Consider the following 23,425-nt stretch of genomic DNA (forward strand, 5'->3'; position numbering starts at 1 on the left):
AGCCAAATGCACTACTTTCTTTTAGCTTTTTAAATAGAAATCCCATGTATTGTTATGAAAAAGATGCAACTGACTGTTTCTGTATAGGTTGATATTACTGTCTCATTTGTGTGTATATACATTTGTGTGTGTCCCCAGAGAGGCAGCAGATGGGTGGCTCTAACATGGTTGCTTTGGTTCATCTGGAGAAACACCTGCCCCATCCAGAGGGAGAGAAACCCCAATACCTCACCCATGTGGCAGAAGAACAGCTTATGTAGTAGCTTCCATTAAGGCTTTACTTAAATTAAAACAAGGAATATCAAATGCTTGCTGAAGACGTATGTTTAAATGATATATAATAAGGCAGACGGATCAGACGTTGCTATTATTGCTACAATAGGAGAAAAAAAAGAAAAATGTTTTCAACATTTTATTTTCAACATATGGATTTAGCTGCAACTGAAACTATCACAACAGTTAATGGAACATTTTTGAGTAATTTAAACAAATATATTTACAAATGTGTGCAAACAGGAAACCAAGTTTGTCAAGGCAAGACAAGGCAGCACATTTAACGTCAAGCATATCAATATTTTTGTATATTTTCTACACAAATATTATATTAAACATCTGTTTTCATTCTTTACATTCTTATAACAGTATGAATGTAGTCCTTCAACTGTTTAACATAAATACTGATATGTACAAAATAAACCCAAGATATGAAATGGTATTCTTCAAATATTTTGCTACAAAATCTTTTGTGAGTGAGTTTGAGTGTTTCATTGAGAAATCATTCAGCTGTCAAGAATACAAACAATCATCCTGCCTCAGTCACCATGCTCCTATTGGTTTCTAAAAGTCTAAACATCCAGCACATGGTTGAGGTAGGAGATGTAACAAATTGCAAGTCTCAGAATCTCAATTTTTGACAACTTCTTGTCTGGTGGGAGAGTTGGGAGCAGTTTTCTCAGCTCTGAGAAGGCCCTGTTGAAGGACACCACGCGGACCCTCTCCCTGGTGGCGTGCGCACATCGATATTTGGCTGTGGCACGCCTCCTCCGCCTCTTCTCCTCCCTGCTGAGAGTGGGCAAATGAACTGAGTGTGCCTTGCCATCTCCCCCATTGGGTTCAGATGGCATGGACCCACACTGCACATTGAAAGTGTCCAGAAGGGTCTCCGTGTCCGATTCTTCCCAAGGCAGGTCGGACTCAGGCCGGTCCGGACAGAGCATCATGATCCTGAAGAAAACAGATGTCGGTACAAGTTACCCCAACATTTAATGGCTTCGATATTAGAGTAATTTATTTAATTGAATATAAGAATGATTTAATGATGATTATACTGTTCTGAAATGGGCAATTTTGCTAAATTAGTACCTTTACTTTGGGTAATACATTAGCCTAGTATAGGTGATATTTTTATACTAAAGTAGAAGTTGCGAGTGCTTCTTTCTCCACCAAAATGTATCTTATTTTATATCTCACGTTTCAAACAGCTTATACATTCAAAAAATGCAGTACTTAAAATAAATTAGAAGCAAATCATATAAAACATGCTCTACCTGTTTAACACTGAGTTGTTGTATGCCATTATGATAACTGTCTGGTTGTGTTAATTGCATCTTTGGTTGCTGCTCTGAATAGTCAGATTTATTACATTTGGTCAGTACATTTGTGAAACAAAGAACCCTAAAATAAAAGGGACTGATGCTGCCACCCAGTGGATGATCTACATATTTTTATTTTGCAGAGAACTACGCTCTCCGAGGTGCTGAAACAAGATCAAGACAATAAAACAAATGCAGATTAGTTGATTTAGGATAATTTAAAACACTTTTTCAAAACAATTCAGAAAATAAAACATAAATTCCAATGGAAATGTATTGTAGCACTTGTCTGGCATTTCCAATATTTGTTAAAGAAAAACACTTTTTACAGCATCAGAATAGCTGGTTCTTTATATTGCATTTAATGTTGCGTTTGAATTTCATATTTGTTTATAGAATCAATTTGTTTTAATTGACCAGCCCAGGTCATAAAAACAGCACAATATGCAATAACTGGACTGCAAGAAGTGTATAATTGGTAAACACATTGTTTGTCACTTACCTTGTACAAAGAATAGAGCTGTACGATTGAAGATTCTCACATTAAAGCTGCATTCAGTCCTAAAAACAGTCAGGGCAGGTAACCGCGCGTAAATTTGTCTCCATGCTGTCTTGTTTTGTTTACAGTTGAGTCGAATTAAAGTGCTGAAAACAAGACGAGGGTGAAAAAAAACTCTCGAGTCCTTTCAGTACCGTCCTGTGATCTGTCCGTCATGGTTTCAGGTGAACATCACATCATTCAGCGAGGCAAAGTCTGGCTTGTGCTCTGCTGGTTTTTCAATCCCAAATTCGCCTTGTGCGCAAAACAACACTCCCCTATCTCCTCGTAAAACTGGAGCGAAGTGACGACACAAACAGCGAGATGAGTGTTCGTTGCTTTCGCTTTCATTCTCAGTAGAGGACATGCACCTACGTACGTGCACGGCAGCTAAGAGTCTTTATAAAGGTTACAACCTAGTGAATTTATTAGCAGATTTGTTGTCGATGATCCTAACTTGATTACAGTTTACTAGACACGAAACTACTTCCAATGACGTCACATCTTCCCGGATCCTGCATAAGGTCAAGTGAACACCTGTGTCTAAATTAAAGAAATCGTGAAATGTGTTTTACAGTCTCATTGCCAAAAGATCCTTTGTACTGAAGTATTCAAAAGTAAAAATTACATGTTTAATATAAATGATTTGCTGTGGCCAAATGTTTTCATTGCATTTACAGACCCTTGTAACTCTGATACCACCCAAAGAATGCACTGACTTGCTTGTAGAACCACGCTACACAAAACAGATAGCAACACCTATAAAAATTATTTTTAAAAAGGGGCTACTGTATCGACATTTTAAAATTATATTTAAAGAAAAGGCCGATTCTGTGAGCTGCAGCTGACCACGCCCCCCTGCAGGTGAGGGGAGCGTGCTCTAAGATCAGCTGCAGGGGTCTCAGAAGAGGGGGAGAAAAAGAGATCTCCCTCCTCCGTGTTTTATTCTTATAGAAGTAAGAATAGAAGCAACGGGGCAGAAACCCTCCTTTTTACGCAGTGGTCCAGACAGACATCAAACGGCGACACATATTCAGTTGATATTTACTTTGGCATTAGGGCAGGGATATCTAGATACTTTCCAAGGTTTGACATAATGAATTTTGCTACTTTTAAAGCAAGCAACGATGTTTTCAAATCTGTAATCAAAAAGCTCCTCAAAAGCACTATCGAAGCAGTTCCTGCCGTTACTACGTTAGTTCAAACAGTAACAACGGACTATTTTTCTTTAGCGGATGCATGTCAATTTAAATAAATACAACTATTTTTTAAATCAATAAAATAATTTTCTAAATCCATAAAAGCATTTCAATTAATATTGGGAGTCATGTCGTTACTTTGTTGAGAATGTGGCCATGTAATAAGCAGGATAATGTGCACATTGCATAATGTGCCTTCATGCCGATCTCGATCCCTCCACAAAAGAAAAAAGAACCGGCTCGTTCGCGGGCGCGCGACCGACACATCAGATCACTACCGTTCATACGCCTTCTCCAAGTCTACAAAACACATGTAGACTGGATAAGCGTATCCCAGGCGCCCTCCAGGATCCTTGCGAGAGTAAAAAGCTGAACCGTCGTTCCACGACCAGGACGGAATCCGCATTGTTCCTCCTCAATCTGAGGTTCGACAATCGGCCTGACCCTCCTTTCGAGTACCTTAGAGTAAACTTTCCCGGGGAGGCTGAGTAGTGTGATGCCTCTGTAATTGGCACACACCCTCTGACCCCCCTTTTTTATTTTTAAAAAGCCCCCCAGTTTTTAAAAACCACAACCAAAAGTTCACTGACCATTTTTTTCTGAAGAGAGACTGAGATTCTGATACATGATATAGCCTGTTCGATAGCTGTGAATCTATAAACAGTGCACAACATTTGTTGTTAGTTTCAGAGCACATGCTTTGCCGTTTGCAGCACTAAAAATGGGCCCTTGGTTGATGGAGGTTCAGGGGAGGGGTTATCTTATTAATTAATTAATCATTAAGAGAGACTGCAAAACACCCAATTATCCTTTCAAAAGACAAGAGAAAAGTAAACGAAGTTAAAGGGACTCAAACTACTGTATTAGAACTATGTTATCTACATGTGGTGTACAATTATTTAAACTCAATGCGATGTTATAAAGGAGACAAAGGACCGGCAACGCCACCTTGCAGGTTTGCCAACAGGTTTGCTAACTGAGAGACAGAGACGCAATTCAAACATGTTTTTATTAAAATGCAATCAAAACATTTGGAAATTCAGGAAATAGTTGCTGAAAGATAGAAGTGTAAGAACATAAACAATATTAACTTAAAAATATCTCCATTACAAATGTGTTAAAAACCTAATGTTGAAAGTGTGTGTATATAGGAAAAAGACACCAAAAATAAAGTGGGCTGATGATAGTAAATAGGGTGCCAGGCTACTTTAAGTGAAACTGGGGTGCCACCAAATGCAGTCACACCAAACCACACAGCAAACAACTCACTCGTGAGTCCAGTGCTCTTCACCACAGCAAACAGTGAGGGGGACTTAAACCCACCAATGACCGGCACTCAACTACACTAAAAACAAGGGAACTGACAAAACAAAGTCAAACTAAAAGATCCCTGTTGGTTTACACTATGTAACAATGGGCAAAATACAAAGTAGTTAGCTAAAATAGTCATCAAAAAAGACCAATTCAAAGAAATTAAACAAAAACGGCAGCAGAAGAATCTAAAAGGTGAAACGTGGGTTATAAATGGCTCACCAACAATGGCATATAAACAATTCATATGTTCTGGCCTTGCATCTTTATATATACAGTCTATGGTTCTGGCCCATACTCACAGGAATGAGGCAACAAGCTGCTGGAGTGCAGGACAATAAGAAGCAGGACAAAATGTAAGGAAGTGAACAAAACACAGCAGAGATCAAGGCAACCAAAGTATCCGTGTTTTAAAAATAGGCTTCATACCTGCACCACCAACCATGACAGACAGAGCCTAAAGAACAAAGGCCAACAGGTGCATTTTTTAAGCAGCCTTAATGAGGGGAGTGGTTGGGGGAGGAGTCAGGCCCTGAGCTGCATTCAAAAGCACCTCACTCTTTTTTGGAGACCATTACCCAGTACATACAGAATACAAGCTATTGTGGTTTAGTTTGTGTTTGGAGGCTACTATAGACTGTATATAGAGACTATATCGTATTAGGGTTTTGACATTTGATTTTTTTTTAAATGTCAGTGCTAATCATCACTAGCATAATCATTGTGAGTTAATTACCAATTGGCCTCCACCTCTGTGCCAATGGTGGCAAATGTTTCCTCAGACACTCAGAGATGGCATCATAAACGCTCAGTGGGGATCAAAATGGAGACGGCCTGGGCATAAGGCTAACATCATTATCATTCTGTCCAAGATGTGACCACTTCATGTCTGGGTGATTGGGAAATGCCACCCTGCCTGGATACGCTGCTCATCACAGGAAGAGAGACACGTCATTGTAGAGAACATTTCCTAGAATTGTTGTTTGTAAACGAGTATTTGCACACCCTTCTCAGTTAGGACCTGGTTGCTTTGAGGGCAAAAAGTGCATCCTTTATTTTGCATATCTTCAGTGTGGACTTAATGCAGCTGTTTTGGAGAGGATTTGTTGTGTTGTTTATTAAGGTTTACAGAGTATAAATTGAACCATTTGTGTTCAATTTACTCTAGACCACCTAAACTATAATCCTCATATGTTTATAAAAAGTGAAAACAGCGTTGATGAACAAAGGCCACATCGTTATTTAGGGATGTATACATGCCAAATATGGGATGTTTGGATTTCCACAAGTATATAGTGTTGATCAATGTCAGAATATATGTGTATGCAGAATACACAGGATGTCATCCTCTTGGTAAGGTTAGATGAGGTTGTAGGATTTCCAGGTAAATCAATGCATGTAATAAAATAGAGAAATATGTTCTAATCCAATAAAATAGAGAAATATGTTCTAATCCAATAAAATAGAGAAATATGTTCTAATCCAATAAAATAGAGAAATATGTTCTAATCCAATGACAACGATCTTTGTATACTTCGGTCTTTATTATTACATCTCAAAATGTATTTCAATCAAAACCATTGGACAGTTAAATCATCCTCTGTATATATGTAATCATCATGTACATTATAAAGAAAATGCCCATTAATTACCATATAACCATCAATACTGTAGAGACATGTAACCGGCTGGTTTTAAAGGTCTAATGATGGACAGCTCCTTGTGCTGAAACGAAGTCCAGCTACACATTTTCTTTAAGAAAACTCACCAAGAAAACCTCTTGCATTAGGTCTTATTGAAAATATAACGCCAGATCCTTATCTCTCAAAACTTCAACTCAAAATTGCAGATTCAGTATGAGCTCAGTCACCTTCAATGCCATGGAGATTTAAAAAAACCCAGCTAGACATCTTTAACAAATTATTTATTTCTTCAAATGAATACAGAATATATACTGTCATTACTAAACATCATATAGGACTTTTAAGTTCTGTCTCTCCAATGTCCCCTCCCTTCTTTTTCTACAGCAGTTCTCCTGGTTTAATAACTCCTCGTCTGTCTGGACACCATCTGTTTAAAGGTCGGAGCCACCAACCTCACATTTTCATCTCCTCCTCCTCATCTGCTCGTGCATGCAAGTATGTTAATGACATCCATGTGAACAAACCGTAAAGCAAATTCATTTTCCATACGATTCCAAGTTCAAACTTTATGTGAATGGTAGAGCACAATCTGTATTTAAGAGGGGGAAAAGTTTGTGTTGCCGAAATTGCTGCAAGATTCACTTAAACTTGTTGTCTGTACTTCTCACTTTTTCTTAATTTCTTTTTTTTTTGATCAAATGTACTTTTTCTTAATTTCTATAACTTTTACCTTCTGTCAAGTCCCTTTACCAGTTCCTGTTACAATCAGGTTTAGCTAACATCACACACTGTTAATGCAAATGAGCCGAATGAGTTTAATTGAGTTCTTATTTTGCCCAGCCCTCCCTCAGCTCTGCTCTACGTCTGCTAACCATCTGCTGTCATATGGTTTCTGTTGATTTGGATTAGGGTGACATCTAATCGATCAGCTTTGTCACCATGGCTACAGCGATGTGGAGGAAGAGAAGGAAGTAAATAGGTAAAATAAATAATATAGTCACTGACAAAACCCTATTTCACAAACTCATAAATACAAACATATGAAGAACAACGTTTCTCATTATACAGTAATGAATAACAAATGTTTACTTGATTTCAATTGAGCTGTTGAATGGCATCAATGTTTTGCCATGCATATATAATGCAAAGTAGTGAAATGTTAAGAGCTGTGATTTAATCTAATTGAACAGAGTTCTATCAGTTTCTCTTGTTTATAGAAGAAAAAAAAAAGCTACCTTTTTAAACAATTTCACTCACAATCTGGCACTTAGTTCTGTTTTGTTTTCATGCCTGGGCCCAACGTTCCCAACTGTGAAGTATGAAGAAGAGCACCCAGAGGAGCGCGATGAGGCAGTAAACACACCATTTACAAAATGTAATTGAATGAAGAGAAGCTTAAATGGGAAAGCGGAGTAGATGGATTTGTTGTACACCTTAGATAACACAGGGGACTGTGGTTTTATGTGAGTGTTTTCTACTTTTGCCAATTCAGTGATAAAGACATTACAGAGAACACCTGTTTCCAACTCATCGGGGGCAGTTAATGGACAGTGGAGGGACGTCAGGCACACTAAATATAAATATGGAGACTTTTCAGAGAATTTACATTGGAAGCTGTGCCTCTTAGCTCAGAACATGCATGTGCAGTAACATCAAAATCTGTCATCCACTCTATTAACAATGTAACTCAGCGTTTTGCTGCGAGACGCTGTCTCAGCTCAGTGAACATCACTTTATCCTGGTGCCTTCAGGGACTGTGCCGCAGGAAAATGCTACTTGGCTCACAAAACATAATAAGTGACTTTTTATCCTAAGTAAGGACAGAAGAGAAGAAAAGGTGAGTGTACACTGAGATGATGTTGCGTTAACTGGTGCAATGGAAGATAGCATTAGTAGCATAATAGCATTTCCCTTTTTGTTGGCATGTATCTCCCTTTATTTTGTTCCATCCGTTGCCAGGAAACTCTCAGTCACAGCTGTCAGCAGAACCCTATTGCCTTTTACAACTGAACTGAGGTCAGTTTATTGGTCTGATATAAGAACAAACAGAAGTGCAAACATATTAAAACACCTGGTCGAAAGTCGGGCCAGATGTGATAAATCCAATAAGGTCGAAAGCACAGATGAATCAGCTCACTTTTGTTATTTTATACACAATTAACTGTGGGGAATGATTGGATAAATTCAATTTGAAACATTAAGTTCATCTAGCAGGGACTGGGATCACACTCCAGCCATTGTCTCCATCCACTGTCTATTCATTTTGCACGTCACAGAGAATAACACACTTTTATTACACTTTCAAACACCAACCAATCTATAAACATTAAACTATGGCTGCAGAAATAGGGATTTCCTCACTGTAGGTGATGCGACATGGCGCTTAGTGCTGATTGCTCTAGTGGACTATAGCATAAACTACCTTAGCATATCAATTTCTGAGGTTGAATTCACTAACTGTTAAGGGGATATAGTACTAAGAGGTAAAGTACTAAGTTTCATGTAGTATTATTATTGGGCTAAATAAATCCTGGGCTGGTGAAAGATACATATATAATGGTGAAACAGGACAGCAAATGTTTTGAAGATACTGTAGAGGCCTCTGAAAGACTAAAACATCCTCCACCTAAAACAACTTGAATTACTTTTAATTTGTAACCCTGTCAGGCAGCAGAGCTGAGAGAATGCCAGAAGTATCGCAGTAAATCCCTGAGGTTTGTTTACTTACGTCTTGAGAGTGATTAGATCAGTGACATTAATCTGTTAAAGGTTGCAGTTTGCATGCTTTATAATGATTCTGTTCTGCCAGTATACTGCCACAATTCATGACTCACCATCTGGATGGCTATTACTCACTTTGGTCTTAACCTCCTCAGGCGCTGGCAGATATTCACAATCTGTGATTAAACCATAAACGACAACATATCAATCTCTTCCCTCGTATAGAAACCGGGCAATGCCACCACCTAGTGGTAAAAGGTAGAAGTATAGTAACATGGACGAATGGGGAATTTGGCTCCTGGGCATAGAGGCAAAACATCTTGTCTCTTTTCATTGATTTAGTTTTGAGGCTAACAAACTAAAAGTGCACATCAACAACTAGTATTCAGATTTTTTTTATGTAACGCCATTGCCAGTGACTACAGCTATATACAATAGACGTTTAGTTTATTTAATATCATCTGTTTTTTTATGTGCATCCATCCCTTTTCTCTAATAAAATAAAAAAAGATTTATACCAAGACTGAAATATTGGGTAAATGCTGACCACTTTTTTGACTAACTCCTTTACCTTGATTTTTTGGCTCTACCGCTTATACGCAACACCCTGTACAAGAACAGGAACAGATATTATAAGCATTTTATACAATGTTTGGCCAAGGACCAATAAGCTGTAGTTCCTCACAATGGCCATGTGATGGCACTCTAGGCTACATTTTCATCTCATTAACCAGCATCTATTATAATGAGAAGCAAGCAAAAATCCTCTTTTAATGTGCCCTCTTAATGCCCATATGTACTCTATAACGGCATGGTTGTGGTTTCGAAGCTCCTAAAGGTGGGCTGCAGATGTTCTGTCAAGCCTTGAGTGCACACACCAAAAATATCTGACACGTAGTATTGTGAAACATACTTATGAGAACTTCATACTATGCTGCAACAAATAAGTAATTACATCACAAACTATGAAAACACACCTCGTAGCAAAACCCATGATCTCATCCCGTCACAACAGAGGGAATGCAGCCAGAGTCTCAATAGGAAGCACTTATGTGTGAATGATGTAGAAAACATAGGCCGCAGATGTGAAAAGGCTGCAACATAAAACACCAGAAGGCGACACCATTTTGAATTTCAACCATGATTTACAAATACCCTTCAAAGAAAATTCAATGTTTTCTATAATCAAAGGAAAAGGAGACAATGGGGAGAAAGATAGCTTAAAAAGTGTATCCATATGTCTCAGTCGCATGTTGTGTTTGAATGAATGTGCGCCCATGTGCTAATATGTAGCAGTTGTTTATTGATCCCTCCTCCTCACAGTGGCTGGATAGATGGGAATTAGGGCTGGTTTTGGTCCCAGATGTGTGCCAGCTCATGTCTCATGCCTTTGATGTCCATTGCTGAGCCTTTTTTTCATTTTTTACAGGGCAACCTTCGTGAGTGGGTTCGACCGCAGGCAGCTGAGGAAAGTAATGTAAAGGAAAACAGTGCTGGAAACCAGTAACACTCGAGTGAGAGGATCATCGAGACACATCTGTTTCATGTGGTTCGATGACATGAGGAGTGGCACACAGTTTTTAAACATCTTGTACACAGACAGACATGCATGCTCTCAAATATCCAAATTCGTGACTGTATGAAAGACTTATAAACAGAAACAAGGAAAAGCCTACGCTGCGTCACTTTTCTGGGAAAAGAACACATTACCATGAATGGGAATTTTTGTTTTGCAAGGGTACTATTGTGAGTGTATCCTGTGTTAAAAACTGGCTGAATCTGCAGATGGATACAAATGTACTTGGCTTTAGTGGTAGAAGAGTTCCTCTCCCCATTTGAAATGCTGCCCAAATTCAGTGAATACATGTAGATTAGATACTAGATTGATGAATCCTGGTAGTTGCCAGCTGATTGGTCAGTGACCTTGATTGCTGATTGACAGCCCCTGTGAGAAATGGCAGTGTATTGAGTGGTGTGGAGTATAAAAGCAGCTTCTTCAGTTTCCTTTAGTATCAGCCATTTATTCCATCAACACACAGTATAATTGTAAAATCCAGCATTTACAAAATGGGTATGTTTTTAACTTTGTGTTCATGTATTTGCTGAGGACTTGGGTGTATAGCTCATGTTCAGATTTAATCTAATACATGTGTTTCTGTTCTGATGTGGTCTCATTGGAATCTTGTATTTTTTTGTTTTAGTGTCAAAAAAAGTGTTGATTGTGTATGCACACCAGAGCTCTGGTTCGTTCAACTCTGCAGCCAAAGACGCTGCGGTGGAAGTTTTATCTGCTAATGGCTGCACAGTAGAAGTATCTGACCTGTATGCCATGAAGTTTAAAGCCACTGCTACAGCTGAAGACATCACTGGTAAATACCTCACTTAAAATAAATAGTTTAGCTTTGGTGTTCAGACTCGCAGCAAACATTTATTTTCCCTGCAGGAGAAGTTAAGAATGCAGATCACTTCTGTTACGGAGAGGAGACCAAACTGGCATGGGAGGCAGGAAAGCTTACTGCTGATATCACTGAAGAACAACGCAAACTCACTGACGCTGACCTCGTCATTTTTCAGGTAGAGCCAGAATGAAAATGTGTTCTTTTAAGCCATGCCTCTGCTATGAACTAACTTTGAGCCATACTTCTCAGTTCCCCATGTAGTGGTTCACTGTTCCTGCCATCATGAAGGGCTGGATGGACCGGGTGCTCACACTGGGCTTTGCCTTCACCCATGAGAAGCGCTATAGCCAGGGAATCTTCAAGGTAACGAAGCAAATCAAGAGGTTTGCCTTATTGTTAAGCTATGTCTTTTATATTACTTACAGTAGATCTTGTCTTTTTCCACAGGACAAGAAGGCCATGCTCTCCTTCACCACTGGATCTCAGGAGTCCATGTTCAGTGCAAATGGCATCAATGGAGACATGAATGTCACCCTTTGGCCACTGCAGGTATTTTATTTTGACGAATGATTATCATTAAGCTGTTCCAGAGGAAACATATTTATTGTATGCATCAACACCCTTTTTTTCCCCTCCAGAATGGCATCCTGCACTACTGTGGCTTCCAGGTTATGGCTCCTCAGATCTTCTGGGCCCCGTCTCACGTTCCCTCTGAGGCACGCGGTACCATGCTGGAGGGATGGCGCACGCGCATGCAAGGCCTCCTGGGAGAAAACCCACTTGCTTTCACTCCCTTGGACTGCTTTGATGGGGAGAAGGGTTACCAGCTGAAGCCTGAGGTCCATGAGAAACATGCCGCCAAGGAGTTTGGACTGACCGTGGGGATCCACCTGGGCAAGGCCCTGCCACCCAACAACCAGATGAAAGCTGGAGTCTGAAGAGTGAATGACTGTTGTTTTTTTTATGATAAATAAAAGCTGGTTAATATGTTCTGAATTTCTGTTGAATACTTGGAAACTGTATTGTAGTTAAAATGGCTGGGGTTTATACAATAATTGGAGCCAATAAATCAAGCAAAGCATTTATTGTACTTCTCAGCATTGTACATTTATTTATATAACACTGTCGTTTGATTCATTCAGCTTTAATGGCAATGAATGCACACAAGATGTTGCTATGGCAACTGGTTGTATGCAATTTTCTTTAGGCCTACCAATGTTAAGTATTGTGACACAACATCCATCAAACTCCTGTAGGGAAAGTTTTCACTGATTGCTAAACTTAGAGCCAAGTTGACTATAAACTGACATTTCTCAAGTTAACTTCTGTGGTCAGGAGACTTCACAAAATTAATCTGTAACTCTTCATTTCAAACACTTAATTTCTGTTAACCCTGTCGTTTTGATCTAATCCTCCCTTCACCAAACTACGTTTACGCTTTGATCTTAGTTGCCTATAACTTTCAAAATATGCATATTTGTATAATGTCTTTTGTAGCTCTGCACATTGGTGTCCCATCTCTAGAATAGTATCCTCGTTCTGATCCTTCAGATCTGCAGGGCCTCTGTATTAAAAGACGCATAAACAGAGAAAGAAAAACCTATGCTGCATCTCTTTCTGGGTTGGCTAAAATGGGGAAAAAGCACACATGAATGAGAAAATATTTTTGTAAGTGTATCCTTTGTCAAGTGGCTAATCTGCAGCTGGATAAAAATGTAGACATATACCTGGCTTTTAGTGGTAGAAAAGTTCCTCTCCCCATATGAAATGCTGCCCAAATTCAGTAAATACATGTCGATTAGATACTAGATTGATGAGTCCTGGTAGTTGCCAGCTGATTGGTCAGTGACATTGATTGCTGATTGACAGCACCTGTGAGAAATGAGCCAGAAGGCAGTCTGTTGAGTGGTGTGGAGTATAAAAGCAGCTTCTTCAGTTTACTCCAGCATGAGCCACTCTGTCCATCAACACACAGTCTAATTGTACAATCCAGCATTTACAATTTCCTGCTTCAAAATGGGTATGGTTTTCCCTTTGTGTTCTTTTATTTTCTAATGGCTTGAGTGTATAGATCATGTTCAAATGAAGATTGAATCTCATAGGTATGTTTCTGCTCTGATGTGTTCTCATTTGAATCTTGTTTTAGCTTCCAAGAAAGTGTTGATTGTGTATGCGCACCAGAGCTCTGGCTCGTTCAACTCTGCAGTCAAAGACGCTGCAGTGGAAGTTTTAACTGCTAAGGGCTGCACAGTAGAAGTATCTGACCTGTATGCCATGAAGTTTAAGGCCACTGCTACAGCTGAGGACATCACTGGTAAATACCTCACTGAAAATAAATAGTTTAGCTTTGGTGTTCAGACTCGCAACAAACATTTATTTTCCCTGCAGGAGAAGTTAAGAATGCAGATCACTTCTGTTACGGAGAGGAGACAAAACTGGCATGGGAGGCAGGAAAGCTTACTGCTGATATCACTGAAGAACAATGCAAACTCACTGAGGCTGACCTTGTCATTTTTCAGGTAGAGCCAGAATGAAAATGTGTTATTCTTTTAAGCCATGCCTCTGCTATGAACTAACCTTAAGCCCTACGTCTCAGTTCCCCATGTACTGGTTCACTGTTCCTGCCATCATGAAGGGCTGGATGGACCGGGTGCTCACACTGGGCTTTGCCTTCACCCACGAGAAGCGCTACAGCCAGGGAATCTTCAAGGTAATGAAGCAAATCAAGAGGTTTGCCTTATTGTTAAGCTATTTCTTTTATATTACTTACAGTAGATCTTATCTTTTTCTACAGGACAAGAAGGCCATGCTCTCCTTCACCACTGGATCTCAGGAGTCCATGTTCAGTTCAAATGGCATCAATGGAGACATGAATGTCACCCTTTGGCCACTGCAGGTATTTTATTTTGACGAATGAATATCATAAAGCTGTTCCAGAGGAAACATATTTATTGTATGCATCAACACCCTTTTTTTCCCCTCCAGAATGGCATCCTGCACTACTGTGGCTTCCAGGTTCTGGCTCCTCAGATCTTCTGGGCCCCGTCTCACGTTCCCTCTGAGGCACGCGGTACCATGCTGGAGGGATGGCGCACGCGCATGCAAGGCCTCCTGGGAGAAAACCCACTTGCTTTCACTCCCTTGGACTGCTTTGATGGGGAGAAGGGTTACCAGCTGAAGCCTGAGGTCCATGAGAAACATGCCGCCAAGGAGTTTGGACTGACCGTGGGGATCCACCTGGGCAAGGCCCTGCCACCCAACAACCAGATGAAAGCTGGAGTCTGAAGAGTGAATGACTGTTGTTATTTTATGACGATAAATAAAAGCTGGTTAATATGTTCTGAATTTCTGTTGAATACTTGGAAACTGTATTGTAGTTCAAATGGCTGGGGTTTATACAATAATTAGAGCCAATAAATAAAGTAAAGCATTTCTTGTACTTCTCAGCATTGTACATTTATTTATATAACACTGTCGTTTGATTCATTCAGCTTTAATGGCAATGAATGCACACAAGATGTTGCTATGGCAACCGGTTGTATGCAATTTTCTTTAGGCAACCCTGTCGTTTTGATCTAATCCTCCCTTCACCAAACTACATTTACGCTTTGATCTTAGTTGCCTATAACTTCCAAAATATGCATATTTGTATAATGCCTTTTGTAGCTCTGCACATTTGTGTCCCATCTCTAGAATAGTATCCTCGTTCTGGTCCTTCAGATCTGCAGGGCCTCTGTATTAAAAGACGCATAAACAGAGATAAATAAAAACCTACGCTGCATCTCTTTCTGGGTTGGCTAAAATGGGGAAAAAACACACATTAAAATAGATGAGAATTTATTTTAAGAATAGGCTACTATTGTAAGTGTATCCTGTGTTAAACTGTTAGCTAAATCTGCAGCTGGATAAAAATGTACATATACTTGGCTTTTAGTGGTAGAAAAGTTCCTCTCCCCATTTGAAATGCTGCCCAAATTCAGTAAATACATGTAGATTAGATACTAGATTGATGAGTCCTGGTAGTTGCCAGCTGATTGGTCAGTGATATTGATTGCTGATTGACAGCACCTGTGAGAAATGAGCCAGAAGGCATTCTGTTGAGTGGTGTGGAGTATAAAAGCAGCTTCTTCAGTTTACTCTAGCATGAGCCACTCTTTCCATCAACACACAGTCTAATTGTAAAATCCAGCATTTACAATTTCCTGCTTCAAAATGGGTATGTTTTTCCCTTTGTGTTCTTGTATTTTCTAATGGTATGAGTGTATAGATCATGTTCAAATGAAGATTGAATCTCATAGGTATGTTTCTGCTCTGATGTGTTCTCATTTGAATCTTGTTTTAGCTTCCAAGAAAGTGTTGATTGTGTATGCGCACCAGAGCTCTGGCTCGTTCAACTCTGCAGTCAAAGACGCTGCAGTGGAAGTTTTAACTGCTAAGGGCTGCACAGTAGAAGTATCTGACCTGTATGCCATGAAGTTTAAGGCCACTGCTACAGCTGAGGACATCACTGGTAAATACCTCACTGAAAATAAATAGTTTAGCTTTGGTGTTCAGACTCGCAACAAACATTTATTTTCCCTGCAGGAGAAGTTAAGAATGCAGATCACTTCTGTTACGGAGAGGAGACCAAACTGGCATGGGAGGCAGGAAAGCTTACTGCTGATATCACTGAAGAACAACGCAAACTCACTGAGGCTGACCTCGTCATTTTTCAGGTAGAGCCAGAATGAAAATGTGTTATTCTTTTAAGCCATGCCTCTGCTATGAACTAACCTTAAGCCCTACTTCTCAGTTCCCCATGTACTGGTTCACTGTTCCTGCCATCATGAAGGGCTGGATGGACCGGGTGCTCACACTGGGCTTTGCCTTCACCCACGAGAAGCGCTACAGCCAGGGAATCTTCAAGGTAATGAAGCAAATCAAGAGGTTTGCCTTATTGTTAAGCTATCTCTTTTATATTACTTACAGTAGATGTTGTCTTTTTCCACAGGACAAGAAGGCCATGCTCTCCTTCACCACTGGGTCTCAGGAGTCCATGTTCAGTGCAAATGGCATCAATGGAGACATGAATGTCACCCTTTGGCCACTGCAGGTATTTTATTTGGATGAATGATTATCATTAAGCTGTTCCAGAGGAAACTTATTTATTGTATGCATCAACAACCTTTTTTTCCCCCTCCAGAATGGCATCCTGCACTACTGTGGCTTCCAGGTTCTGGCTCCTCAGATCTTCTGGGCCCCGTCTCACGTTCCCTCTGAGGCACGTGGTACCATGCTGGAGGGCTGGCGCACGCGCATGCAAGGCCTCCTGGGAGAAAACCCACTTGCTTTCACTCCCTTGGACTGCTTTGATGGGGAGAAGGGTTACCAGCTGAAGCCTGAGGTCCATGAGAAACATGCCGCCAAGGAGTTTGGACTGACCGTGGGGATCCACCTGGGCAAGGCCCTGCCACCCAACAACCAGATGAAAGCTGGAGTCTGAAGAGTGAATGACTGTTGTTTGTTTCAATGATGATAAATAAAAGCTGGTTAATATGTTCTGAATTTCTGTTGAATACTTGGAAACTGTATTGTAGTTCAAATGGCTGGGGTTTATACAATAATTAGAGCCAATAAATCAAGTGAAGCATTTCTTGTATTTCTCAGCATTGTACATGTATTTATATAACACTGTCTATTGACTCATTCTGCTTTAATGGCAATGAATGCACACAAGATGTTGCTATGGCAGCCGGTTGTATGCAATTTTCTTTAGGCCTACCAATGTTAAGTATTGTGACACAACATCCATCAAACTCCTGTAGGGAAAGTTTTCACTGATTGCTAAACTTAGAGCCAAGTTGACCATTCACTGACATTTCTCAAGTTAACTTCTGTGGTCAGGAGACTTCACAAAATTAATCTGTAACCCTTCATTTCAAACACTTAATTTCTGTTAACCCCATTATTTTTGATCCAATCCTCCCTTCACCAAACTACGTTTACGCTTTGATCTTAGTTGCCTATAACTTTCAAAATATGCATATTTGTATAATGCCTTTTGTAGCTCTGCACATTTGTGTCCCATCTCTAGAATAGTATCCTTGTTCTGATCATTCAGATCTGTAGGGCCTCTGTATTAAAAGACGCGTAAACAGAGATAAATAAAAACCTACGCTGCATCTCTTTCTGGGTTGGCTAAAATGGGGAAAAAACACACATGAATGAGAAAATATTTTTGTAAGTGTATCCTTTGTCAAGTGGCTAATCTGCAGCTGGATACAAATGTAGACATATACCTGGCTTTTAGTGGTAGAAAAGTTCCTCTCCCCATATGAAATGCTGCCCAAATTCAGTAAATACATGTCGATTAGATACTAGATTGATGAGTCCTGGTAGTTGCCAGCTGATTGGTCAGTGACATTGATTGCTGATTGACAACACCTGTGAGAAATGAGCCAGAAGGCAGTCTGTTGAGTGGTGTGGAGTATAAAAGCAGCTTCTTCAGTTTGCTCCAGCATGAGCCACTCTTTCCATCAACACACAGTCTAATTGTAAAATCCAGCATTTACAATTTCCTGCTTCAAAATGGGTATGTTTTTCACTTTGTGTTCTTGTATTTTCTAATGGCTTGAGTGTATAGATCATGTTCAAATGAAGATTGAATCTCATAGGTATGTTTCTGCTCTGATGTGTTCTCATTTGAATCTTGTTTTAGCTTCCAAGAAAGTGTTGATTGTGTATGCGCACCAGAGCTCTGGCTCGTTCAACTCTGCAGCCAAAGATGCTGCAGTGGAAGTTTTAACTGCTAAGGGCTGCACAGTAGAAGTATCTGACCTGTATGCCATGAAGTTTAAGGCCACTGCTACAGCTGAGGACATCACTGGTAAATACCTCACTGAAAATAAATAGTTTAGCTTTGGTGTTCAGACTCGCAGCAAACATTTATTTTCCCTGCAGGAGAAGTTAAGAATGCAGATCACTTCTGTTACGGAGAGGAGACCAAACTGGCATGGGAGGCAGGAAAGCTTACTGCTGATATCACTGAAGAACAACGCAAACTCACTGAGGCTGACCTTGTCATTTTTCAGGTAGAGCCAGAATGAAAATGTGTTCTTTTAAGCCATGCCTCTGCTATGAACTAACCTTAAGCCCTACTTCTCAGTTCCCCATGTACTGGTTCACTGTTCCTGCCATCATGAAGGGCTGGATGGACCGGGTGCTCACACTGGGCTTTGCCTTCACCCACGAGAAGCGCTACAGCCAGGGAATCTTCAAGGTAATGAAGCAAATCAAGAGGTTTGCCTTATTGTTAAGCTATTTCTTTTATATTACTTACAGTAGATCTTGTCTTTTTCCACAGGACAAGAAGGCCATGCTCTCCTTCACCACTGGGTCTCAGGAGTCCATGTTCAGTGCAAATGGCATCAATGGCGACATGAATGTCACCCTTTGGCCACTGCAGGTATTTTATTTGGATGAATGATTATCATTAAGCTGTTCCAGAGGAAACATATTTATTGTATGCATCAACACCCTTTTTTTCCCCTCCAGAATGGCATCCTGCACTACTGTGGCTTCCAGGTTCTGGCTCCTCAGATCTTCTGGGCCCCGTCTCACGTTCCCTCTGAGGCACGCGGTACCATGCTGGAGGGCTGGCGCACGCGCATGCAAGGCCTCCTGGGAGAAAACCCACTTGCTTTCACTCCCTTGGACTGCTTTGATGGGGAGAAGGGTTACCAGCTGAAGCCTGAGGTCCATGAGAAACATGCCGCCAAGGAGTTTGGACTGACCGTGGGGATCCACCTGGGCAAGGCCCTGCCACCCAACAACCAGATGAAAGCTGGAGTCTGAAGAGTGAATGACTGTTGTTTGTTTCAATGATGATAAATAAAAGCTGGTTAATATGTTCTGAATTTCTGTTGAATACTTGGAAACTGTTTTGTAGTTCAAATGGCTGGGGTTTATACAATAATTAGAGCCAGTAAAGTAAATAACTTGTACTTTTCAGCATTATACATTTATTTATATAACACTGTCATTTGACTCATTCAGCTTTAATGGCAATGCACACAAGATGTTGCTATGGCAACTGGTTGTATGCAATTTTCTTTAGGCCTACCAATGTTAAGTATTGTGACACAACGTCCATCAAACTCCTATCGGGAAAGATTTCACTGATTGCTAAACTTGGAGCCAAGTTGACTATTCACTGAAGTTTCTCAAGTTAACTTCTGTGGTCAGGAGTCTTGACAAAAGTAATATGTAACCCTTCATTTCAAACACTTAATTTCTGTTAACCCTGTCGTTTTGATCTAATCCTCCCTTCACCAAACTACGTTTACGCTTTGATCTTAGTTGCCTATAACTTTCAAAATATGCATATTTGTATAATGCCTTTTGTAGCTCTGCACATTGGTGTCCCATCTCTAGAATAGTATCCTCGTTCTGATCCTTCAGATCTGCAGGGCCTCTGTATTAAAAGATGTGTAAACGGAGATAAAGAAAAACCTACGCTGCATCTCTTTCTGGGTTGGCTAAAATGGGGAAAAAACACACATTAAAATGGATGAGAATTTTTTTAAGAGTAGGCTACTATTGTAAGTGTATCCTGTGTTAGAAACTGTTAGCTAAATCTGCAGCTGGATAAAAATGTACATATACTTGGCTTTTAGTGGTAGAAAAGTTCCTCTCCCCATTTGAAATGCTGCCCAAATTCAGTAAATACATGTCGATTAGATACTAGATTGATGAGTCCTGGTAGTTGCCAGCTGATTGGTCAGTGACATTGATTGCTGATTGACAGCACCTGTGAGAAATGAGCCAGAAGGCATTCTGTTGAGTGGTGTGGAGTATAAAAGCAGCTTCTTCAGTTTGCTCCAGCATGAGCCACTCTTTCCATCAACACACAGTCTAATTGTACAATCCAGCATTTACAATTTCCTGCTTCAAAATGGGTATGTTTTTCCCTTTGTGTTCTATTTTCTAATGGCTTGAGTGTATAGATCATGTTCAAATGAAGATTGAATCTCATAGGTATGTTTCTGCTCTGATGTGTTCTCATTTGAATCTTGTTTTAGCTTTCAAAAAAGTGTTGATTGTGTATGCACACCAGAGCTCTGGCTCGTTCAACTCTGCAGCCAAAGACGCTGCAGTGGAAGTTTTAACTGCTAAGGGCTGCACAGTAGAAGTATCTGACCTGTATGCCATGAAGTTTAAGGCCACTGCTACAGCTGAGGACATCACTGGTAAATACCTCACTGAAAATAAATAGTTTAGCTTTGGTGTTCAGACTCGCAACAAACATTTATTTTCCCTGCAGGAGAAGTTAAGAATGCAGATCACTTCTGTTACGGAGAGGAGACCAAACTGGCATGGGAGGCAGGAAAGCTTACTGATGATATCACTGAAGAACAACGCAAACTCACTGAGGCTGACCTCGTCATTTTTCAGGTAGAGCCAGAATGAAAATGTGTTATTCTTTTAAGCCATGCCTCTGCTATGAACTAACCTTAAGCCCTACTTCTCAGTTCCCCATGTACTGGTTCACTGTTCCTGCCATCATGAAGGGCTGGATGGACCGGGTGCTCACACTGGGCTTTGCCTTCACCCACGAGAAGCGCTACAGCCAGGGAATCTTCAAGGTAACGAAGCAAATCAAGAGGTTTGCCTTATTGTTAAGCTATCTCTTTTTTATTACTTACAGTAGATCTTGTCTTTTTCCACAGGACAAGAAGGCCATGCTCTCCTTCACCACTGGGTCTCAGGAGTCCATGTTCAGTTCAAATGGCATCAATGGAGACATGAATGTCACTCTTTGGCCACTGCAGGTATTTTATTTGGATGAACGATTATCATTAAGCTGTTCCAGAGGAAACTTATTTATTGTATGCATCAACACCCTTTTTTTTTTTTTTCCCTCCAGAATGGCATCCTGCACTACTGTGGCTTCCAGGTTCTGGCTCCTCAGATCTTCTGGGCCCCGTCTCACGTTCCCTCTGAGGCACGCGGTACCATGCTGGAGGGCTGGCGCACGCGCATGCAAGGCCTCCTGGGAGAAAACCCACTTGCTTTCACTCCCTTGGACTGCTTTGATGGAGAAAAGGGTTACCAGCTGAAGCCTGAGGTCCATGAGAAACATGCCGCCAAGGAGTTTGGACTGACCGTGGGGATCCACCTGGGCAAGGCCCTGCCACCCAACAACCAGATGAAAGCTGGAGTCTGAAGAGTGAATGACTGTTGTTTTTTTTATGATGATAAATAAAAGCTGGTTAATATGTTCTGAATTTCTGTTGAATACTTGGAAACTGTTTTGTAGTTCAAATGGCTGGGGTTTATACAATAATTAGAGCCAGTAAAGAACTTCTTGTACTTTTCAGCATTGTACATTTATTTATATAACACTGTCGTTTGACTCATTCATCTTTGATGGCAATGCACACAAGATGTTGCTATGGCAACTGGTTGTATGACATTTTCTTTAGGCCTACCAATGTTAAGTATGGTGACACAATGTCCATCAAACTCCTATAGGGAAAGATTCCACTGATTGCTAAACTTAGAGCCAAGTTGACTATTCACTGACGTTTCTCAAGTTAACTTCTGTGGTCAGTACCCCAAACTAAATTAAACTGTAACCCTTCTTTTAACACATGCTCTCCTTCACCACTGGGTCTCAGGAGTGCATGTTCAGTGCAAATGGCATCAATGGAGACATGGACTCTTTGGCCACTGCAGGTATTTTATTGGGATGAATGATTATCAAAAAGCTGTTCCAGAGGGAACATTTTTTTTAGTGATTGCATCAACACTCATTTTATTTCCCTGTTTCCTCCAGAGTGGCATCCTGCACTACTGTGGCTTCCAGGTCCTGGCTCCTCAGATCTTCTGGGCCCCGTCTCACGTTCCCTCTGAGGCACGAGGTACCATACTGGAGGGCTGGCGCACACGCATGCAAGGCCTCCTGGGAGAAAACCCACTTGCTTTCACTCCCTTGGACTGCTTGAACGACATGTCAATCAAGCTCCTGTTGCGAAAGATTTTACTGATTGACGCTTACTAAACTTAGATCAAAGTTAGCTATTCACTGAAGTTTCCTAATGTTGACCCTTTCAAGCTAAATAAATTATGTGGTCAAGACCCTTGACAAAATGAATCAGTAACCCCTTTATTTAAACACTGTCCACCCTGTGATTTTGATCTAATTCTCCCTTCGACAAACTACTTTTATGCTTTGATCTTAGTTGCCTACAACTTTCAAAATATGCGTCTACGTATAATGCCTTTTTAGCTCTGCACATTTTTGTCCCATCTCTAGAATAGTATTCTCCTTCTGATCCTTCAGATCTGCCTGGCCTCATGGGAGAAACGCCCCGCTCCTTCCCTCTTTATGGGGAGAATCGTTTCCAGCTGAAACTCATTTGAATCCTGCTGAACAAAGAATTTGCTCTGATAGTGGGAACTTGCACCTGAGGAAACCATTCATGCCCCACAGATCAAAGCTGGAGGGTTGTGATGAGCGGTATTCTTTGTGGATCTGCAACAGGGAAGCAACTTTTTTTTTCTTGCTGATTCTTGGGGAAGTTTTGACTTAAATGTTTGGGTGGGCTGAATTGTGTGCAGTGTTTTGGAATTGTTTTGAACAAATCAATCGTCTCGCATGCTGTCTGGTTGAAGCTGAAGTGCTCTACCGTATATACAGACATGCTGACGACCAAAGAAACTGCTTGCAAGCAAGCTTGGGCTCCACACAGACGCTTTTCCCAGAGAAGCAGCTTTTGTTTGGGTATGGAGGAAATGAGATGGGGGAGGGGCAGGGGAGCAACACTTGAGGAAATGGCCTTGCACTCTGATGTCCAGAGCACAGCTTGTGACATGTACGAACTCAACGGTGTGCATATTTCACAGCTGAGGTTTCCCAAGGTCAATGGGTGTTTGTTTGTGTGCAGTCAGGTCCAGTTTCATAATCACCTGTCTCTTCAGCCGGAACAATGTCAGTTAATTTCCTTATTTGGTTCTCACAAAACAGAAGACACTTTGAAAT

General features: G+C 40.6%; 5 protein-coding genes and 1 pseudogene across 7 annotated transcripts; 5 read left to right on the plus strand and 1 right to left on the minus strand.

Annotated features, from left to right (window-relative positions):
* Positions 1–320: 320 nt before the first annotated feature.
* On the minus strand, positions 321–5,086 carry LOC307028950 (helix-loop-helix protein 2-like). 2 transcript variants are annotated; one of them, XM_079664369.1, is made up of 3 exons: positions 5,070–5,086; positions 2,095–2,237; positions 321–1,224 (listed from the first exon to the last, which is right to left on the minus strand). In XM_079664369.1, the coding sequence occupies exon 3, from the start codon at positions 1,218–1,220 to the stop codon at positions 846–848; it is 375 nt and encodes a 124-aa protein (XP_079520495.1). In that variant the 5' UTR covers positions 1,221–1,224; positions 2,095–2,237; positions 5,070–5,086; the 3' UTR covers positions 321–845. The 2 variants fall into 2 exon arrangements, with proteins under 2 accessions (XP_079520495.1, XP_079520494.1); XM_079664368.1 differs by lacking the exon at positions 5,070–5,086 and having other exon boundaries at positions 2,095–2,396.
* Positions 5,087–10,978: 5,892 nt separating this feature from the next.
* LOC307028330 (ribosyldihydronicotinamide dehydrogenase [quinone]-like) lies at positions 10,979–12,399 on the plus strand (annotated as a pseudogene). The gene is made up of 6 exons (XR_013810612.1): positions 10,979–11,075; positions 11,206–11,373; positions 11,448–11,578; positions 11,653–11,766; positions 11,851–11,952; positions 12,042–12,399. The product of XR_013810612.1 is annotated as a ribosyldihydronicotinamide dehydrogenase [quinone]-like (transcript).
* An 891-nt stretch (positions 12,400–13,290) lies between these two features.
* Positions 13,291–14,748, plus strand: LOC307028329 (NAD(P)H dehydrogenase [quinone] 1-like). Its single transcript, XM_079663261.1, has 6 exons — positions 13,291–13,423; positions 13,550–13,717; positions 13,792–13,922; positions 14,000–14,113; positions 14,198–14,299; positions 14,389–14,748. The coding sequence occupies exons 1-6, from the start codon at positions 13,420–13,422 to the stop codon at positions 14,686–14,688; spliced, it is 819 nt and encodes a 272-aa protein (XP_079519387.1). The 5' UTR covers positions 13,291–13,419; the 3' UTR covers positions 14,689–14,748.
* A 761-nt stretch (positions 14,749–15,509) lies between these two features.
* LOC307030536 (ribosyldihydronicotinamide dehydrogenase [quinone]-like) lies at positions 15,510–16,947 on the plus strand. The gene is made up of 6 exons (XM_079667029.1): positions 15,510–15,619; positions 15,746–15,913; positions 15,988–16,118; positions 16,196–16,309; positions 16,394–16,495; positions 16,586–16,947. The coding sequence occupies exons 1-6, from the start codon at positions 15,616–15,618 to the stop codon at positions 16,883–16,885; spliced, it is 819 nt and encodes a 272-aa protein (XP_079523155.1). The 5' UTR covers positions 15,510–15,615; the 3' UTR covers positions 16,886–16,947.
* Positions 16,948–17,863: 916 nt separating this feature from the next.
* LOC307029522 (ribosyldihydronicotinamide dehydrogenase [quinone]-like) lies at positions 17,864–19,298 on the plus strand. Its single transcript, XM_079665610.1, has 6 exons — positions 17,864–17,974; positions 18,101–18,268; positions 18,343–18,473; positions 18,548–18,661; positions 18,746–18,847; positions 18,937–19,298. Exons 1-6 carry the CDS (start codon positions 17,971–17,973, stop codon positions 19,234–19,236), a joined length of 819 nt encoding a protein of 272 aa, XP_079521736.1. The 5' UTR covers positions 17,864–17,970; the 3' UTR covers positions 19,237–19,298.
* An 894-nt stretch (positions 19,299–20,192) lies between these two features.
* LOC307030392 (NAD(P)H dehydrogenase [quinone] 1-like) lies at positions 20,193–21,668 on the plus strand. The gene is made up of 6 exons (XM_079666762.1): positions 20,193–20,339; positions 20,463–20,630; positions 20,705–20,835; positions 20,913–21,026; positions 21,111–21,212; positions 21,308–21,668. The coding sequence occupies exons 1-6, from the start codon at positions 20,336–20,338 to the stop codon at positions 21,605–21,607; spliced, it is 819 nt and encodes a 272-aa protein (XP_079522888.1). The 5' UTR covers positions 20,193–20,335; the 3' UTR covers positions 21,608–21,668.
* Positions 21,669–23,425: the final 1,757 nt, after the last annotated feature.

The sequence above is a fragment of the Notothenia rossii genome (assembly GCF_949606895.1).
Source record: "Notothenia rossii genome assembly, chromosome: 2".
Taxonomy (NCBI): domain Eukaryota; kingdom Metazoa; phylum Chordata; class Actinopteri; order Perciformes; family Nototheniidae; genus Notothenia; species Notothenia rossii.

Excerpts from the sequence above, each read along its gene's own strand:
- LOC307030536 (XM_079667029.1), top strand. Across the intron at positions 15,914-15,987 it reads TACAGCTGAGGACATCACTG|GAGAAGTTAAGAATGCAGAT; the intron begins GTAAATACCTCA and ends TTTTCCCTGCAG. Across the intron at positions 16,119-16,195 it reads CTGACCTCGTCATTTTTCAG|TTCCCCATGTACTGGTTCAC; the intron begins GTAGAGCCAGAA and ends CCTACTTCTCAG.
- LOC307030392 (XM_079666762.1), top strand. Across the intron at positions 20,631-20,704 it reads TACAGCTGAGGACATCACTG|GAGAAGTTAAGAATGCAGAT; the intron begins GTAAATACCTCA and ends TTTTCCCTGCAG. Across the intron at positions 20,836-20,912 it reads CTGACCTCGTCATTTTTCAG|TTCCCCATGTACTGGTTCAC; the intron begins GTAGAGCCAGAA and ends CCTACTTCTCAG.
- LOC307029522 (XM_079665610.1), top strand. Across the intron at positions 18,269-18,342 it reads TACAGCTGAGGACATCACTG|GAGAAGTTAAGAATGCAGAT; the intron begins GTAAATACCTCA and ends TTTTCCCTGCAG. Across the intron at positions 18,662-18,745 it reads ACAGCCAGGGAATCTTCAAG|GACAAGAAGGCCATGCTCTC; the intron begins GTAATGAAGCAA and ends CTTTTTCCACAG.
- LOC307028329 (XM_079663261.1), top strand. Across the intron at positions 13,923-13,999 it reads CTGACCTTGTCATTTTTCAG|TTCCCCATGTACTGGTTCAC; the intron begins GTAGAGCCAGAA and ends CCTACGTCTCAG. Across the intron at positions 14,300-14,388 it reads TCACCCTTTGGCCACTGCAG|AATGGCATCCTGCACTACTG; the intron begins GTATTTTATTTT and ends TTTCCCCTCCAG.
- LOC307028950 (XM_079664369.1), bottom strand. The coding sequence starts at position 1,220 with ATGATGCTCTGTCCGGACCGGCCTGAGTCCGACCTGCCTTGGGAAGAA.